General features: G+C 24.3%; 7 protein-coding genes across 7 annotated transcripts; 4 read left to right on the top strand and 3 right to left on the bottom strand.

Moving 5' to 3' along the window:
- Nucleotides 1–429: 429 nt before the first annotated feature.
- DDB_G0287449 (hypothetical protein) lies at nucleotides 430–1,611 on the top strand (the record flags this gene model as incomplete). The annotated part of the gene is made up of 2 exons (XM_632172.1): nucleotides 430–756; nucleotides 1,036–1,611. The coding sequence occupies 2 exons, from the start codon at nucleotides 430–432 to the stop codon at nucleotides 1,609–1,611; spliced, it is 903 nt and encodes a 300-aa protein (XP_637264.1).
- A 774-nt stretch (nucleotides 1,612–2,385) lies between these two features.
- gerA (germination protein p109) lies at nucleotides 2,386–2,769 on the top strand (the record flags this gene model as incomplete). The annotated part of the gene is made up of 1 exon (XM_632173.1): nucleotides 2,386–2,769. One exon carries the CDS (start codon nucleotides 2,386–2,388, stop codon nucleotides 2,767–2,769), a length of 384 nt encoding a protein of 127 aa, XP_637265.1.
- Nucleotides 2,770–3,066: 297 nt separating this feature from the next.
- On the bottom strand, nucleotides 3,067–9,016 carry sibA (substrate adhesion molecule; the record flags this gene model as incomplete). Its single annotated transcript, XM_632174.1, has 3 exons — nucleotides 3,067–7,682; nucleotides 7,795–8,854; nucleotides 8,990–9,016. 3 exons carry the CDS (start codon nucleotides 9,014–9,016, stop codon nucleotides 3,067–3,069), a joined length of 5,703 nt encoding a protein of 1,900 aa, XP_637266.1.
- A 1,197-nt stretch (nucleotides 9,017–10,213) lies between these two features.
- On the bottom strand, nucleotides 10,214–13,513 carry DDB_G0287365 (hypothetical protein; the record flags this gene model as incomplete). Its single annotated transcript, XM_632175.1, has 1 exon — nucleotides 10,214–13,513. One exon carries the CDS (start codon nucleotides 13,511–13,513, stop codon nucleotides 10,214–10,216), a length of 3,300 nt encoding a protein of 1,099 aa, XP_637267.1.
- A 966-nt stretch (nucleotides 13,514–14,479) lies between these two features.
- DDB_G0287367 (hypothetical protein) lies at nucleotides 14,480–15,542 on the top strand (the record flags this gene model as incomplete). Its single annotated transcript, XM_632176.1, has 2 exons — nucleotides 14,480–14,789; nucleotides 14,872–15,542. 2 exons carry the CDS (start codon nucleotides 14,480–14,482, stop codon nucleotides 15,540–15,542), a joined length of 981 nt encoding a protein of 326 aa, XP_637268.1.
- A 114-nt stretch (nucleotides 15,543–15,656) lies between these two features.
- DDB_G0287369 (hypothetical protein) lies at nucleotides 15,657–16,617 on the bottom strand (the record flags this gene model as incomplete). Its single annotated transcript, XM_632177.1, has 2 exons — nucleotides 15,657–16,393; nucleotides 16,497–16,617. 2 exons carry the CDS (start codon nucleotides 16,615–16,617, stop codon nucleotides 15,657–15,659), a joined length of 858 nt encoding a protein of 285 aa, XP_637269.1.
- Nucleotides 16,618–17,161: 544 nt separating this feature from the next.
- On the top strand, nucleotides 17,162–19,727 carry ada (adenosine deaminase; the record flags this gene model as incomplete). Its single annotated transcript, XM_632178.1, has 3 exons — nucleotides 17,162–17,465; nucleotides 17,565–17,783; nucleotides 17,932–19,727. 3 exons carry the CDS (start codon nucleotides 17,162–17,164, stop codon nucleotides 19,725–19,727), a joined length of 2,319 nt encoding a protein of 772 aa, XP_637270.1.
- Between the last annotated feature and the right edge of the window lie 273 nt (nucleotides 19,728–20,000).

Below are 20,000 nucleotides of genomic sequence, written 5' to 3' on the forward strand. Positions count from 1 at the left end.
ATTTCTTAGGATTCCACGAAAAAATTGATGACGTTTAAAATATCTATCACTAAAAATTTGATTAATCAAATTTTTCATTTTAAAAAAAAAAATAAAAAAAAAATAAAAAAAAAAAATAAAAAAAAAAAATAAACTTTATGGATTTTATTAAAAAAAAAAATAAAAAAAAAAAATTATCATTTTTTCAAAACTCGAAAAAAAAAAAAAAATCATTTGGTTTTAGGAAAGATAGCAAAAAAAAAAATAATAAATTAAATTTTTGCGTGTAAATTTGTGATTGTAATGTCGTGTGTTTTAATTGTAAATTAAATTGTAAATAATAAATAGTAATAAATAATAAATAATAAATAGTAATAAATAACAAACAATAAATAATAATAATCTTAATATATAAAAAGAAAAGATATAAAAATATAAAAATAAAATAAAATGGTATTAAATTTTCAGTTAATATCAGTGTTAATATTATTTATATACTTTTTCAAGGACATTAATGGATCAATATTATCATCATCATCGTCTTCATCATCGTCATCAGTGGATTACTACCCAATTGAGTCAAGTGGAAGATGTGATGATTATATTGGTGATACCACTCAATCAGATTGTTCAATTTATTTACCATATAAGAGAATATATATCTCTGATACATTCAATCAAACCAAATCATTAGAAATGGCTGATCGATTGTTTCCTCTTATACAATCGATGAGTCGATGTAATCAACCATCAGTTTTTAAAACATTGTGCTCATATGTATGTATTAAAACTGAATAATAATAATAATAATAATAATAATAATAATAATAATAATAATAATAATAATAATAATAATAATAATAATAATAATAATAATAATAATAATAATAATAATAATAATAATAATAATAATAATAATAATAATAATAATAATAATAATAATAATAATAATAATAATAATAATAATAATAATAATAATAATAATAATAATAATAATAAAATCTAATATATTTATTTGTGTGTGTATAATATAATATAATATAATATACTATATAGTTATTTCCAGAATGTCAATTATATACAAATAATAAAGTTGTGGTTGCAGTACCAGTTTTAACATGCTATGAAGAATGTACACAATCAGTTTCATTGTGTAATGGAAAGGGATACTTTAATTGTAATCAAACATTATCATCAAGTGAATCAGTACCAAGATTTCCTGTAGATTCATATTATTATAATTTTGAAGAGTATCAAAGTGGTATATTGGATTTGAAGTGTAGAAATACTTTTAAAGAGGATTCAGATAGTAATAGTAATAATAACAGCAATAATAATAATAATAATAGTAGTAGTAATAGTGATAATGTTACACCAATGCCTACTGAAACTTCTTCAGAGGAACATAACTATAATAATTCACATAGATCTTTAGTTTTTAAGATTTTCATTACTTTATGTATAACTGTTCCAATTATATTGATTATAGCATTAATTTGGTATAACTTTAAGAGAAGGGCAACAAAATTAAAAAAATTACAAGAACAACAATATCAACAACAACAACAACAGCAACAACAACAATATCTTACTATTAATACTGATAATGAACAAACACCTTTGTTAAATTAATAAAAGAATAAAAAAAAAAAAAAAAGAAGGAAAATATAAATTATATTTTTCCATTTTTAAAAATATGTTTTTCATTTATTTTTTTTTTTTTTTTTTTTTTAAAATTAAAAAATATTACGGTATTTTGGAATTAAACAATAAAGATAAAAATATTAATTTTAAAAATAGAAAATAAATTAAAAATAGAAAAAAAAGATTTGTAAAAACTTTTTTTCTATTTTTATTTTTTAAAACCATAAAATTTAATTTAAAATTAATTTTTTTTTTTTAAAATTAGTTAAAGTTTTTTTTTTTTTTTATTTATTATTTTTTTTTTCTAAAATTATTAGATCTAATAATTTTAATTATATTATATTATTTAGTTTAAACTTTTTTTTTTTTTTTTTTTTTTTATTTTTTAAATTATTAAAATTAAAATTATGATGTCATATAAATAAAGAAAATGTAATTACTAACTGAAATTTCACAATTTCTTGAATGTCAGTTAATAAACATAAATAATTTAATTTTGATACTATGTTTAGAATTTTAAATCTTTATAAAATTTTAAATTATCCAAAGTAGGAAAATTTGGATTTTTTATAATATAATCTGTATTTTTAAAATGTTTGAAATATAGTTTTTATAAAACTATAAATAGGTTTAAAATTTTTTTTTCTAAGTCATTCAAATCAATTCAAATTAAAAAATAAAATAAAAATATTAAAATTACATTTTATAACATTAAAATAATAATTAATAATTAAATAATTCAAGTGCTCTCAAAATTCAAAAATGAATATTAAAAATTCTTTAATCTTAATTATTTCAACAATCTTTGTTTTATCAATGATTAATGGTGGTTTAACTTCTGATCCAACTTGTGTTGGTGCTCCTGATGGTCAAGTTTACTTATTCTCTAGTTGGGATTTCCAAGGTGAACGTTATGTTTACAATATCTCTCAAGGATATCTCTCTTTACCAGATGGTTTCCGTAACAATATTCAATCATTTGTTAGTGGTGCTGATGTATGCTTTGTAAAATGGTATCCAAGTGAACAATATCAAATCACTGCTGGTGAATCTCACAGAAACTATGCCGCTCTCACTAATTTCGGTCAAAGAATGGATGCAATCATTCCTGGAAATTGTTCAAATATTGTTTGTTCTCCAAAATAATTTGATTACAAATTAATAACAAAAGTTTCACTTTCGATTGTTTCAATTTTAAAAAATAAACTTTAATTCTCACCATTTGATAAAATAATTTTTTTTTTTTTTTTTATTTCTTTTAAAATTTCATACCTATTGTAGAATCTCTCTTTGTGTTTATCTAACAATTGCTAAAAAAATAAAAAAATAAAAAATTTTTTTTTTAGTTTTAAAAAGTTAATAATTTTATTAATTGGTTTATAATTAAATAATCTTTTTTATTATTTTAATTTTATTATTATTTTTTTTATTATTATTTTAATTTTATAAATTTTCAGAAGAAGCTTCATATAATGGATTGATAGCAGATCTACCACTTTCTTCATACATTGGATTTGTAGAGACAGCACCATCAGCAAAAGCTCCTTCACCAAAGAATGCATCTGTTGGTGGAGCAGATTTCTTTAATAAGAACCAAGCACCAGCGGCAAGTAAACCTGCACCAGCGGCAGCACCAGCAATTGCACCAGTTAATACTGTTTTATTATTATTTTCTTTGGTGGTAGTAACTTCAGGTTTTGTTACATCCAATTCAACATAATCAGTTGCAGTCATATGATTTTTATCTCTAATTGATGCTGGTGAACTATAACCTAAATCATTAACGAATACTTTGAGACGATAAGAACCACCACCTTGGTGATTTACATACATTGTGGAAATTAAAGCATTGAGTGTCTTTTTATTTGATCTACAAGTGAATTGAGCGAATTCAGAATGTTTGGTGCATTTTGCTTTACTTTGTTGAGATAAAGAGAATGTTGCAATTTTATTTGAAACTAAATCGCCATCCTTGTTAACCAATGAGAGAATTAATTCAACATCATTATATTTACTGTCTGGATCATCAAATGAGACACCTGTAACAACGATTGAAGTATTGGCGAGTGAAGTATAGTTTTTATTTTCAATGGTAATGAATGGTGGAATATTCTTTTTTGAAACATCAACTGCAACTGTGACTGGAACAGAGATATCACCCAAGAAATCTACCATTGAAATTGGAATACGAACATAACCATCACCAGATGAACCTGGAGTTGGTACAAAAACGATATACCAAAAACCATCTTGAGCTACAGGAACAAATGTATCATCCTTTTTTATTAATTTACCCAAACCATCCTTAGCATCTTTATCATAGACATAGAGTAAACCACGAAGTGGAGGACTGACAATATAAGATTTTAATTTTTCTTTTGGATCGTCAATATCAGTGCCATCATATTTAATAATGACATAAGAGTTAGTTTCCATTTTAACAGTCTTAAATTTATCGAATGCTATAACATTATTTGGTAGAGTTGAAAGAGTATGTTCAATTAAGATGACCTCTGGTGCTTGATTTACTGGGATAACATTGATGATAATGGTATATTTTTGGGATTCAACTTCTTGACCATTAAATTTATCATAGAGTACAAATTCAATAATGGCATAATTATCACCATTTTCATATTCAATTGGTGTAAAACTAAAGGTATATGGTTGAGATGTGAAGTTTATGTTAATATCAACTGGATTTGGTTCAGACATACAACCTTCAGTACCCATACAATGAGTGGCATATAATGAACCCCTGGAAACGATCGATTTAATTCTTAGGAAAACATTTGAACCACCATTACCAACGATACCAGAAATACTGAATGGAAGATCAGTATTTTCTTTAGTGTATAAAACAGCTAAACCCTCATAGGTTGGTGGATTTCTTGGTTCAATAAAGAATGAAACAGTACCAATATTTGAAGAGATATCATTTTTACTATCTTTTGCAACAAAATTGAAAGAATCGGCTGGTCCAACATGGCCTGGTTTATCCCAATTGGAATAACCTGCAACTGGAGTATAAACAAAATCATCAATTGCATAGGTTGAAGAGATTTCAGCTGCTTTTCCTGTTGATTTAATTGTAAGGGTACCTTTTGCTGGAAGGGATCTAATTACAGCCCTAACATTTGAATTATCTTCAAGATCGGTGGCTTTTACTGAGAAACTAACGGAACTATCTTGATTTAAGGTTTCATCTGATGATTCTGCTTTTGGTGGAACATTAATATATCTAAAGGTGATTGGGCCAGTTGCAATATTTGAAACTGCATTACTTGAATCATAACATTTTGCATCGAATGAATCACTGAAATCATTATAGATATTATTATTTGAAGTTATGATGTATTTATTATCTGATAAATCAGTTGGTACAGTATCGATTACTTTACCAGCAGAGGTTTTAATAATGGCAGTTGCTGGTAATTTAACGATAGTGCAATGGAATACAGTATCTATTAAATCAATATCTTTTGGTGTTAATTCTAAAGTTTTTTCAGAAGTTTGAGAGGTGAAATCATATGGATCAATTGAAAGGGTTGGTGCATGATTAACATGTTGGACTGTGATTTGAGTAGTCTTTGGAGTTGCATCTCTCTCACCCATACTATCCTCAACAGTATAAGAAAAACTATCTGTACCATAGTATAATGGATTTGGTTTATAGAAAATCTTGTATGGTGCATTACCAATAATTGGTGCTTCACTTGTTGAACTACCTGATTTAACTAAGATAACTCCATTCGTTGGTTTTTGTATTATAATACCTTTAAGTTTACCTTGATCTAATTCATCTGGGTCGATACCATCAATTACCAATTCATTGGAAATATCATCTTCATTCATTGTGAAATTTGGAATTTGATTTACAACTGGTGGGGCATTTGGACGATCACCATTGATATTGATTAAAACTTTAAATTTATCACTAGATAACTGGCCATCATTGGCAAAGAATACTAAACTTGCATATGAATTTGCATTTACGAGTGGGGATGAATAACAGATTTCAGAGAATGATGCTACACCACCAGAAATTGAAACTGGTTGGGTTGTAAATGGTGCGGTGAGTTGTGATCTATCATCACATTTAAAGAAACTATCACCTCCACCCAATTTGAGGTCGTCTAAAGTAAAAATAACACTATCAGAGTCGGAATCAGAGGCTGAAATAGTAATTTTAAGTTCTGAATTTTGTCTAATTGTAAGTGGTGTTACAGCGAATGCAACTGGTGGTTTATTGAAATGAACAAATTTAACCTTGAAAGAACATGAAGATGAAGAATCTAATGAACCATCATTAACTTTGAAATCAACGGTAATTTCTTTGTCATTTGCAATATCTTTAGTTTGTGTGAATGTAAGAGATGCAGAACCAGAGGAAAGTTGTACACTTGATCCAGTGGAGACTACATTGCTACCACTTTTAATGTTACCATAAGCTGAAATAGCAGTTAAGTCACCAAATACAATTTTTAAATTTGAATCGGTTTCAATATCACTACCTTGTAATGAGAAAGATTTTGGTGTATTTAATCCAGTAACTGAAATTGCAGAACCTGAAAGACTTGAACAAGATGGTGCTTGATTTACATGGGTAATTTTAATTTCAACGGTTGCTTCATTACTATCTAAACAACCATCATTAGCTACAAATGTAAATTTATCATTGGTAGATTTAGTGTAATAATTGGTGGCTGGTTTAAAGGTAAAGGTTTTTTCAATTGAGAATGAATCACCTTGTTCAATGGTTACACCATCAGCTTGAATTACACCAACAGATGCGGCTGGAATAGTTTTAAATTTAATAGTTAAAGTATTTCCATCAACATCACTACCTGATAATTTAAAGTTATAGTTTACATTTTGTTTGGTTTCAATTGAATAGCCTAAAGCAGTTGGAGCACTATTATAGTTGATAACAATTCTAGTTATACCAAAACCTACAACAGAGTAAGATACAGATGGGTTTTGAGGAATATCTGATTGACCTTGTGGATATTTGATTTGAATTGGAATAGTGTAATCTTTTGAATCTTCGATACTAATTGTAGTTGCTGATGGAAGTGTTAAAAATCCTTTGGTATCATCGATTGCTTTAACAACTGCTTTGCTTAAAACATCCTTGATAGCACTAGTAGCTACTGATACCCAGTCATTACCTTTAGCGTTTGAAGTTTTTTTAGTTGAACCAAAGCCTTGGTTTTTGAAAAGGGTATCCCAATTTTGATTATCATTAAAACTAACAACAACTGGTAAAATGGATTTACTGATTAAAGTGGATGTAAATTTAGAAACTTCTTGAGCAGTGGCTGAATAATCATTATCAGTTAAAAGAACAATGATTTTAATTGAACCTGTGCTCCAACCAGCTGGAAATTCTGCAGCACTTGTAAGTGCAATGAGTGAATTTTTAGTAGAGTACGATGAAGCAGGTGCTTTATCTTTATCATCCAAACCACTAAGACCATTACCAATTGATTTCTTTAAAACGAATGAATAACCATTGGTTTTGGCATCTGAGAATAAACCTAAACCAATTGAAACAGTTTCACTAATATCTTGGAGGTTTTTAGTTAAATCAGATGAATACTTTTTAAAATTATCCCAATATTCAACGATACTTGGTTGAGAATCAACAAGAACCAAAACTTCAAATTTATCAATTGTTTCTGGAATACTAAGTTTAGATGAAAGAGTTAAAGCTTGTTTTGATGGATCGGTATTTAAGTAAACTTGAGCAAAGTTTGGATTGATATAACTTGATTTAGCTACTGATGAATCGAGAACAACATTTTCTTTGTTTGCATTACAAACTTGGTTAACTTTAATATCACAATTTTTACCTTCCCAACCATAGTAGCATGTACATTTACCATTACCTTGGCTGCCTTCATTGGACTCACCATTTACACATGGATCTACTGGGTCACATTTTTCACCATAATGTCCTTTTAAACATTCATAACAATTCTTTTCTGGATCCCAACCTGTTTCACAATTACAACCACCACCTGGTTTATTAGTACCATGACCACAAATTGGTTTTTCTATTTTTTTAAAAAAAAAAAAAAAAAAAAAAAAAAAAAAAAAATTTAAGTGTTAATATTTTCTAAGATATAAAAAAAAAAAAATAAAAGTATTTAAATATAAAATTCTTACCAACTGAAATTGAAAAAGAAGTAATAGTTGAGACTAAACCCTTATTATCAGTACAATAAGCTGAAATAACATAAACACCAATATGTTTTAATTGTGGTAACATTGAATAAGTAAGAGTTGAAACTTGTTTATTTTGATCTGATGAAGTAAGAGTAGCAGCAAGTGGAATATTTGCAGGTTGAATAAATACAGTTTTAGATTTTTCTTCAGTTTTACATTGAATTGAAAAAGAATTTGTTTTGTTTACTTCATATGCAAGGAGAGAACCATCTGTCGGAGTTGGTGGATAAACAAAAACTGGTGGGAAAGAAGAACAAGTGTTACCGTTTGAGTCTGTTCCTTTACATGATTTACAGCCCGAGTTACCATTGCAAGTATTTCCACCATTGCTACAAGATGGATGACAAACACCTGGCTCTATGACTGAATTAATGAGGAAATCAACTACAACGTAAGCACCCTTGGTATCTTTGATCATAATTTGAGTAGAATAAAAACCAGAAACGGTTGGTTTAAATGATACTATGCCTTTGCTGCTATCGATACTTAAACCTGATGGTTGGTTCATGGTGTAGGCATTACTGAGAGAATATGTGAGTGTATCACCATTTGGATCAGATGCTGCGATAAGGAATTGATTATTTTTATCTCTATTTAAAGTGATAATTGGGACCATACCTGAAACTGGTGAACGATTGAAAGTAGATACATCACTACCTTGATTTGGATCAACAACCACTGATGTGGAAATATACCAACTACCTTCTGCATTGTTTAACAATGATTTAATTCTGCAACAATCAGTAAAGACTACTTTATATGTGACGGCTTTTCCACCTAATTTTATTGGGTTATAAGTGTGTGTGTATGAAAACTCTCCGGTAAACCAATCATCGGCCTGATTAACTGATGTTACTACTAAATTAACATCAACTTTAGTTTTATCATCTCCAAGGTCCAAATCACCCACTTTAACAACATCACCAACATTGCACCCTTTGTTAAATTTTTTGAAAAAACCTATACGAAATGCATAATTTGAAGAAAATTTTATAGTATTCTATAATAATAATAATAATAATAATAATAATAATAATAATAATAATAATAATAATAATAATAATAATAATAATAATTAGGATAAATATTATTTTTTTAAAGAATTAATTTATAAATAGGTAATTTTAAAAGATACATTACATGTGATCCCATTGGCATCCATGACATAGTACCAAAACGGAAATGTGTTGCTATTCAAATAGAAAAGGTTGTTTACATGGTTAGTTAAATTAATTTAAGAAAAATAAAATGAAAAAATAAATAAAAGAAAGGAAGGAGGAAAAAAAAAAAAAAAATGAGGAAAAAGAAGGAATAAGAATTTGTTTTATTTTTTTAAAAAAAATATTTTTTATTTTATTTTATTTTTTTTTTTTTTACTATTATTTTTATTTTTTTTTTACTATTTTTTTTTTTTTACTATTTCCTATTTTCAAGTCTGAAAAAGCCATTTTTTTTTTTTTTATTTTTTTTTTTTTTTTTTTTTTTTTTTTTTTTTTTTTCAAACCGTGTACAAAAATATTTAAAAATAACAACCCTTTCCCAACTTTAAATAAACTTTTAAACCAAATAAATAAAGGTTAAAATTCTATCCATTTTTTTTTTTTTTTTTTTTATTTAATAAAAAAAAATTAAAACAAAAATAAAAGTTTTTTAAAGAAATAATAGTACAAATAAATATATATTAAAAAAAAAAAAAAAAAAAAAAAAAGAAGAAAAAAAAAAAAAGAAGAAAAAAAAAAAAAAAAGAAAAAGAGAAAAAAAAAAAAAGAAAAAAAGAAAAAAAAAGAAAAAAAAAATCACAAATAACCACGCGGTTTGGTTGTTTTTTTTTGATTGTTGTCCTCCAATCAAAACTATTTTTTTTGATTTTCAAAAAAAAAAAAAAAAAAAAGTAAAAAAAAAATTTAAAAAAAAAAAAGAAAATGAATAGAATTTTATTGGTGTCAAGATATGTAAAATTTTAATTAAATAAAAACAAAGCTTTAGATTTTTATCTTTATAATTAAAGATTTTATATTCTTTTTTTTTTTTTTTTTTTTTTTATTTTTTTAAAAATAATTTTATTTCATCTTTTAATTTTTTTTTCTTTATTTTTATTTGTACGATTTTTTTTTTTTTTTTTTTTTTTTTTTTTTTTTTTTTTTTTTTTTTTTCTTATAAAATTCAAATAAGGTGTACAATTTTGTGATTTTCGGCAATTAAAAACAAAAAAAAGTGACACCTCGTTGCTAAATTTTTAAAATATTTTTTTTTGTTTTTTTTTTTGAAATATTTTTTTTTTTTTTTTTTTTTTTTGGTTCGCTTTACATATCTGGTGGGGATTTTTTTTTTATTTATTTTTTTTATTTTTTTTTTTATTTTAATTGTCATAAATAAATTTTATGTTATCCAAAAATAATGATGGTTGATTTAATTCTAAAGAGTTAATAATTGATAATCCATCAAAAGATGAAATGAGATGGATATGATTTTCAGGTAAAAGATTTTTTAAATTTTCAAATAAAATCCTGACCAAAACCCACGAGTTTTTTTTAAAATAATTTTTATCAATTGCAAAGGGCTGAGATTTTAATTGATTGGAATTGATAGAATAAAAAAGTTGGATTGAAATTCTTTGATTTGAGTTTCTATTACCATTGACCCAAATTTCAAAATATTTTATACCAACCGACGGTATGCAATGGTTACATTTAAATTGAATTTGAGATTTTGAGGTTGGATGATAGGGAAGGTATGCATTACCACGATATGCATATTCACTATTATGGATTATTGATTTATCCATTTGAAATGAATTTTCAAATTTTCTATTCACCACTTCATCGAATAGAGTGAAACTACTTCCATATGCCAATGATTGACAATCACCTGTTACTCTACCACTATTTTTACCACTAATTTTTATAACCAACTCTTCACAACCATATTCTGGGCAATAATTTAAATGATCTTTTGAATTGTATTGATAATACATTATATAGAGCATTGATGTAATTTCATTGAAATAATAAGTTGATTCTGAAATTAAATTCATTGAAAATGTTGGATATAATTCTTCAACAAAATTACTATTACCATAGGTACCATTAACAGTTTTCAATACCTTCAAATTTATTCCTTTTGAAATACCAATACATATACCAAATGTAAATTTCTCACTTTGTTTCCAATTCATTGGTTGAACCCTAAGTATTGGTGGTGTTGGATGATTTGGGAAATGAAAATCATAATGATGATTTTTAAAAACTAAAAATTGAAATCTATTTCTTGGTGAGTGATTTGGTAAACCAATTTGTTCAATTTTTTGATTTTCAATATTATCTCTAATTGCAACAACACTTGATGATAATGATAGATAATTTGTAGAGTTTGTATCATCATTACATATATAAATTTGTCTTGTATCTTCTTTACAAATTAATGCGTCCCATGGTTTTTTATAATAGCAATTATTTGTTGAATAGAATAATAAATTTCTAACTAAAATTGAATTTGATAATTTTGTAGTACTACCATCTAAATCTCTTAATGTTGAAATTTTATCACCATCCATTAAACTTTGTTCAAAATGAATTTCTTTATCAACATTTATATATTTTATATTTTTTATAGTTGTTTCACTTGATGATTGCCAATCGTTAAATCTTAAGAAACCAATTGCACTTGAATTTCTAAATAGTGGTGGTAAACTTTTAAATTCTGAGAATACCATTGAATCTAGTGAAATTGTACCATCATAAATTTCAAATCCTCTTATTGGCATTAACCCATTCTCACCATATGGATTGGTCCTACCATTAACAATTGGAATATTATTTGATTGCTGACCAATATTATCACTCTCACCAACTATTAAAGATTTATAAATATATTGACCAACATTTTGGTCTCCAGGAATTGTACCTTCACTTGCAAATGTAAAACCAATTGCATTGTCAGCAATTTTAAAATTTTTCATAAATAAAAATCCACCCCTTGCCCAACAACCTCTCCATTTATTTTTATAAATTGTTGCACCATTAAATATTGAAGGTGAGGGTTTTGAATTTGGATTTTTAGGATTTGATCTTGGTTTATATCTTGCATTTATCATTGAATTTAATTGTTGAGGTTGAGTTTTACTTGGCGGAGTTAATTTAACACCACCATCAATTTGAATACCATTTGTGCACGAATGAACATTATTATTATAAAATTTCTTTACAGGTATTAAATAAGGTTTAATATTATATTTTATACCTCTTTCATGACTTAAACCACTTGGATAATCCGAAAATAAATACCAAATACCGGTTGAATCAGAACCCGATGCAACATTATCAATTAAGGTATTCCAAGGATTTGATATCCAAAAGGTTGAAACTGCATTACATTCTGTGCATTGTGTTGGATTACCATTGAAATCATTTGGTTGAATTCTAGAACACATATCACATGATCTGTCATGAGGAAATAATAAACCATATCTAGTGACAGCACCTAAATTATGAGAGAATACATTATCCATTTCAATACCATCACATAACATATAGCAATGACCAATTGAATCGAATCCAATATTATCATGAATTAATAATCCATCAGTGGAATGAACGACATAACATCTTGAAAAAGATTTATGTACTGAACAATGTTTAATATATGCTGGATTTTCATAGCCACCCAATTCATCTACTCTATCACAAAGATGAAAATGAATTGGATATCTAGAAACTACATGTGATTGTCCAACATTAAATAATTCAATGCCAAAGAAATGTGCATTTACAAAACCTTTTCGAATCATTATATGAGCACCAAATGAATCAAATGGAAAGAAATCACAAACTAATTTATTATTTACACAAGTTTTACCAACTTGTCCTTGAATTTTAATATTTCTAGTTAACAATGCAACTTCAGCTCTTTCATCAACACCTTTTGTAATTGAACCCCAATGAAGATATTTTATTGGATTTTTTAATTTAATTTGATTTGTTTTACATGTTGAACATTTAACAATAAAATTGGTTTCACTCTGTTCCATATCATAATCTGTACTTGTTATTAATATCTCTGATCCAATTGGCCAATCATTGACATTATCCAATAATGTTAAAATGTTTTTATTTGAATTAAAAGTTGATGGTGAAATTGTAGAGATTAATTTTGTCCAAGTTGTTTTAGTCACTTCACTATGAAGTTCAATTGTACCACCATTATCAATACCAATTACTTTTTGACCATATTCATTACCATTAATTGTTTGATTTATTTCAGTATAAATTGAATCACCAATTAGAGTTATTGTTGCTTTATATTTGAATTTACATTGTTCACTTCCAATAATTAGTTGACCACCATCATAAATAAGTATTGCTTTTACTCTCAATTCTAAATTATTTATATGCTTCCATACTAACATTCCTTTATCAAAAATCCTAATAACATCTAAATCTGGTGGTTTAATATCCATTAAAATCGGTGTTGTAATATTAATTGATTCTCCTTTAATTGGTAATTTCAATTTTTTCCAACTTTTATAATTTGACCATTTTTTTAAATTTGGAATTTCATCTGGACATTTAATTAAATTAAAGTTATCATTTCCATCTATAACATAATTTTGTATTAATATTAAAAAAATAATTAAAATTAATATTAAATTAAAAGACATCATTTTTTTTAATTAATATTTTACATTTATTTATTTAATTTTATTATCATTATTATTATTATTATTTTTTTTTTTTTTTGATAATTTAATAAAAAATTATTTTTAAAAAAAAAAAAAAAAAAAGCAAAATAAAACAAAAATAATTAACGATTTTACAAAAAAATGTTTAATATGGGGGTAATTTGTAACAAACGATTATAAAAAAAAAAAAAAATATTAACAGTAAAAGTATGTGTTTTGACAATTTTTTTTTTTTTATCTTATTTCGTGGTAAATTAATTGGTTATTATAAAAAAATAGAAAATAAAAAATATTTTATATTTATTATTGTTTATTTTAGTTTTTATTGATTGTGAATATTTAGGCTTTATTTTTATTTTACCTTTTTATCTATTAATTTTAAAATTAAATAAATTATTAAATTGTAAAAAATATTGCAGGATCTTTTTTTTTTCTAAAAAAAAAAAAAAAAATGAAAAAAAAAAAAAAAAATTGAAAAAAAAAAAAAAAAAAATATATCCCTATTCCTATTCCCAAAAATATAAATTAATAAAAATAAAAGATAATTAAATATTTTATTTTATTCAAGAAGATTCTTTTAAAAATCTTTTTTTTTTTATGTATTGGATAATAAGGGGGTTGTTTATAAATTTATATATATTTAGATTTTTTTTTTTTTTTGGAACACCAACCCCCATTATGAGAATTAAAATTTGTGGAAAACTATTAATAAAATGAATAATATTTTTTTAATTTTTTGTTTTTTGTTAAATTTTTTTTTTTTTAAATGGTATGAACATTCCATACAAAAAAAAAAAAAAGATATTTTTTTTTTTTTTTATTTTTAAAGTGGTTTGATGGGTTAAATTTAAATTTTTTTATTTTTTTTTTTTTATTATTTTTTTATTTTTTTTTTATTTTGTGTGGAATAAAAAAAAAAAAAAAAAAAAAAAAAATTATTCAAAAATAATGAAATCAAATAAAACCATTTTTTTAATTTTATTATTTTTAATAAATTTTAATTCAATTTATTCATTCAATTTTAAAAAAGAAATTAAAATATCAAATGATAAAATAAATTTACCAACTTATAACCCATGGATATTTCAAGATAGATTTAATTTATATTCAATTTTAATCAATTCAACCAATATTCCAGTATTTGGCGAAGATAATTCAAATAATTGTTTACATGGTCTTCAATTACAATTTGAATGGCAAAATAGATCAGGAAGATTAGAAATCAATCAAGGACATGTAAACACAAAATCTTGGTGGGGTATTTTTTTATTTTTTCAATTTTTTTTATTTTTAAATAATTATAATAAATAAATTAAAATAATTAATAATTATAATTATAGGTGATATGAATTATTATTTATCAATTATTCCATATTTATCAGCTATGAAAATGGGGTTAGTACCAGTTGTTGAAATTGTAAGTATTAATGATCAAAGATTTTGTTCGACCTATGAAGATTGTGATCAAGAAGTATTGAATAATTGGGATAATTTCTTTCAACAAATTATCAATATTAGAAACAATGGTAGCGAAGGTGATGATCAACAACTTTTGAAATTTATGTGGACAGCTCATATTGGTAGTATTGATAAGGCAACAAAATTATTTACAGATTCATTATTATTATTACCAAAAAATGAATTAAGATTTGGAAATGGTTGGGCACATTTTGTTGATGTTATTGCAACTGTAAACTTTAACACCAACTATTCAACAGTTTATCATTTAGGTCAACAATTACCTCCAATCATGTTAAATAGTAATGATACTCATCCATCCTCAATAGAATCATTCACAAAAGAACAAAGAAATGTAGTTTTAACAATGTATGAAATTAATGACCTCTCTTCCAATAATTTAGTTTGGAATTCTTTTATGTACCTTTTAAAGAAAATGACAAAAAATGAAATTTGTAGAAATTTAATAAATAATGAAATTAATATTTTCTTAAATTCACCTGTTCCAACTATTATTGAAATTTTATTCGATATTTTAACAAATAATTGTTAAAAAAAAAAAAAAAATAACCACAAATATAAAAAATAAAAAAAATTTAATATTTAATAATTTATTAATTTATTTATACAATTATTTTTTTATTTGTTTTTTTTTATTTTTTATTTTTTAAATATAATAATAATAAAATATTGGAATATCACAATAATAAATTGAACAATAAAACTTTGGATCATTAAAAGAAATTAAAGATAAACCATTTGTACAATTTGGAGTTTGAATTGGTTCACAACCTAATGCAATTACAATTCCAGTTGGTGGTGAACATTTTGATAATGGATCAATTCTATTTCTTTTTACAATAAAGTATGGATTAAAATTTGTGGGTTCTGGAAATTCTGAATAACAAAATTCAACTTTTGAATACATTAATATTATTTTTTGATTATAATAAATTTCATTTAAAGATGATGATGATGATGTTAATTTCATAACAAGAATTGAATTATCTAAACCAATATCAGAATTATACCATTGATTATCAAAACCTTCTAATTCTCTATAAGGACTATTTAATGATTTGTTATCAATATCATATTTTTTACCATTTTTTAAACTTTTATATAGTTTTTCTTTATCATTGTACTTATAATAATCAATACTAGTATCACCATCAAATATTTTTCCTTTTTGATGATTTATTATTGTTGTTTGTATTGGTTGATAAATTCCAATTATATTTATAATACTTTCATTATCATCAATAATGATTGCTTCTACAATTGATGAATCTAAATTATCATTTAAAAAATTAAAATCCATTCCTCTTGGTAAATTTATTGATTGATTATTAAACTTATATTCTTTTGGATTTTCTTGACTAATTGATTTAAATTCATATTTTTCTAAACAATTTTTTATTTTTATTTTATTTTTTTTTATTAATAATAATAATAATTAACATTTTAATTTTATAAATATTTTGATGATAATAATAATTTCAATTACCATTAAATTTATAAAAGAAATAACCTTCTATTGTTGAATTATTGACTATATTAAATTTATTATTTGCTTTAGCTATTGATAATATAATAAAAAGAAAAATTATAATTTTAAAATTAATCATATTTTTTTTTTTTTTTTTTTTTTTTTTTTAATTCTTCATTTTATAAAAATATTAATACATTAGTTGACCAATAAAATAAATAAATAAATAAATAAATAAATAAAATTGTTTTGGTTGATCAAAAAAAAAAAAAAATAATAATAAATTGTTTACACATACAAAAATTTGCTTTTATTTTTAAAAAAAAAAAAATTTGATTTTTTTGGAATTTTTGTTGATTATTGTTGTGAAAGTGGCCATTCTACAAAGATTGGTCGTTAGAAAAATTTCCAAATGATTTTTCATTTTCGAAAAAAATCTTTTTTTTTTTTTTTTTTTTTTTTTTTTTTTTAATAAGTTAATTTTAATTAATTTTTTATTTTTATAATTTTATTTTTTTTTTAATTTTTTATTTTCTCAATTGTAAATTTCAAATTAAAAAAAAAAAAAAAAAACATTGTTGTTGGTATCCAAATAAACAAAACCAAACAAATAAAAATAATATTAATACAAAAAAAAAAATAATAAAAAAAAATAATAATAATAATAACAATAATAAAAATAAATGATTGAAAATAATAAAGAAATTACACTTGATATAATCAAACTATTACCAAAAGCTGAACTTCATAGACATTTAGATGGTTCAATTAGAATTTCAACATTATTAGAATTAGCCAAAGAACAAAATGTTGAATTACCAACCTATGATCAAAATGAATTGGCAAAATTAATTCATAAAGATGAGAATTGTAGTGGTTTAGTAAACTTTTTAGAAGCTTTCCAATATACTTGTTCTGTTTTACAACATGCATATGCTATCACAAGAGTATTTTATGAAATGTGTGAAGATGCTGTTGCAGATGGAGGTAAATAATTTCTTTAATCTTTTTTTTTTTTTTTTTTCCCACTAAAATTAAAATTTAAATAATATATTTTACCAAAAAAAAAAAAAAAATAAATAATAGTTAGCTATTTAGAAATTCGTTTCTCTCCAGTACTTCATACAAGTTTTGGATTAAGTTTATCAGAAGTTATGGAAGCAGTTTGTGATGGTATGGCCATAGCAGAGTTAAATCTTCCAATAAAAGCTAGAATTATTGTTTGTGGTTTACGTCATTTAGATCCATCAATTTCCAAAGATTTAGCTGAAATCACTTGGCGTTATAGACATAAAGGTGCAATTGGTATGTATTTTCTTATTATTTAATTTTAATAAAAATAATAAATTCTAATTATTATTTTTTATTTTTTTTTATTTTTATTTTTATTTTTTTTTATTTTTATTTTTTTTTATTTTTATTTTTATTTTTTTTTTAAAAAATAATTATAAAGCATTTGATTTAGCAGGACCAGAAGACGGATTTTCAAGTAAACATCATAAAGAAGCATTTTCAATTATAAGAAATAAAGGTATTAATTGTACATTACATAGTGGTGAAGATTCAAATTGGACAAGTGTTGCAGATTCAATTCATCATTGTGGAGCACATCGTATTGGTCATGGTATTGCAATTCAACAGAATGAAGAATTATTAAATCATGTTGTTAATAGAAGAATTCCAATTGAATGTTGTATTACAAGTAATTATCAAATCAAAGCCATTAGTAATGCTAGTGAACATCCAATTCGTAAATATTTCGATAGTGGTGCTATTGTATCAATTTGTTGTGACAATTGTACAATGAGTAATATTACATTATCTGGTGAATATAAATTAGCGATTGATACATTTAATTTTAAAGTTGAGGAAGTGATACGTTTAATTGATTATTCATTCGCTTCATCATTTATTGATCCACCATTGAAAATTAATATTCGTAGAGAAAGTTTTAAAAAAGCATTAAAGATATTCCAAACCAATGGTTATGACATTAGTGGAGTTATTGAAAATAAATTTTACTATTTCGAAGAGATTGGATTGGATGTAGAATTGGAAATTCAAAATAATCTTGCAAATAATTTTTCATTGGGTAAAAATGTAATTAGAAATTATCCACAAATTACATTGGAACTTTTAGAAAATCTTCCAAAATCAGATTTACATTGTAGATTCGATGGTGGTGTTTCAATTGAACAAATTTGGAATGAAGTTCAATTATTGGGAATTGATAAATGTGAAAAGAGTAAACAGGAATTTTTAAAGAAATTATCATCAAAACATTTAGCTTGCTATGCAAACTTTAAAGATTTCAAAGAGTTTAAATCATTAATTCAATCATCATCTCATACACCTCAAACTATTCGTCTCTCAAAAGAAATCATTAATTTATTATTACAAACACCTGAACAAATTAATAGAGCATTCGATGATATCATTAAAGTTGCCCTAAAGGACAAAGTTCAATATTTAGAATTAATGATTCGTCCAAATTCTCACTCTAGAAACGGGTTAACTAAAGAGCAAGTCTTGGCATTAATCATTGAAAATAAGGACAAATGGGAAAAAAGCTCAAGCATTAAAATTGGTTTAGTGGTTTTCTCTTCTTCAACCTCTGATGATCCAATTGAAACTTTAGATTCTGCTAGATTAGCAATTGCAAATAGAAATTCAGGTGTTATTGGTTTTGGTATTTTCGGTGCTGATCCAATCTCTCCAACTGAATCTCGTCACTTTTCTCAAACTTTTTCATTATTAAAAGAAAATAATTTCAATTTAGTACAATTCGCTGGTAAATCCGATGTTGAATCACTCATTAGTACAATTCATTGCTCTGGTTCAACAAGATTATCAGGTGCTTTCCAATCTCATAAAATTCCACGTTTAATGTCTTATTTAGGTAATTATTCAATCCCTGTTGAAATTTCATTAACTGAAAAATTAAAATCCTTTACAAGTGACGATCTCTCATTTACAACACCCATTAGACATTTACTCGATGGTAAATGTCCAGTTGTAATTTGTTCATTCCGTTCATCTCTTTACCCATATTCACGTAGTAAAATGTACTATAAAATTGTAAAGAATGCAAAATTAGATTTTAAACAAGTCGTTCGTTTATTAAAAAATCCATTTGCTTATAATTTCCAATCTCATCAACAAAGAATCGAATTGGTTCAACAATTTAATAAATTATCAAAAGAATATTTAAATTCTGTTAATATTAATTATTCAAATATTATAATTTAAATTGTAATATTACAAATTTAATAAACAAACCAATAAACAAACAAAAAATAAATAAATAAATAATAAATAACAAGTTAAGTAATTTAACTTGTTCAATACTCAAGTTGCTTGGGCACACATTAAATTTTTAATATTTATTGATTAAGTTTTCAGTTTTCTTTTTACATATTATCTGTCGTATCCACAGGTTAATAAAATAAACAAATTATCTTAATTTTTTTTTTTTTTTTTTTTTTTTTTTGTTTATTTTATTGGATTAAAAGAGTTGGAAGA

This window comes from Dictyostelium discoideum (genome assembly GCF_000004695.1).
Source record: "Dictyostelium discoideum AX4 chromosome 5 chromosome, whole genome shotgun sequence".
Lineage (NCBI taxonomy): Eukaryota > Evosea > Eumycetozoa > Dictyosteliales > Dictyosteliaceae > Dictyostelium > Dictyostelium discoideum.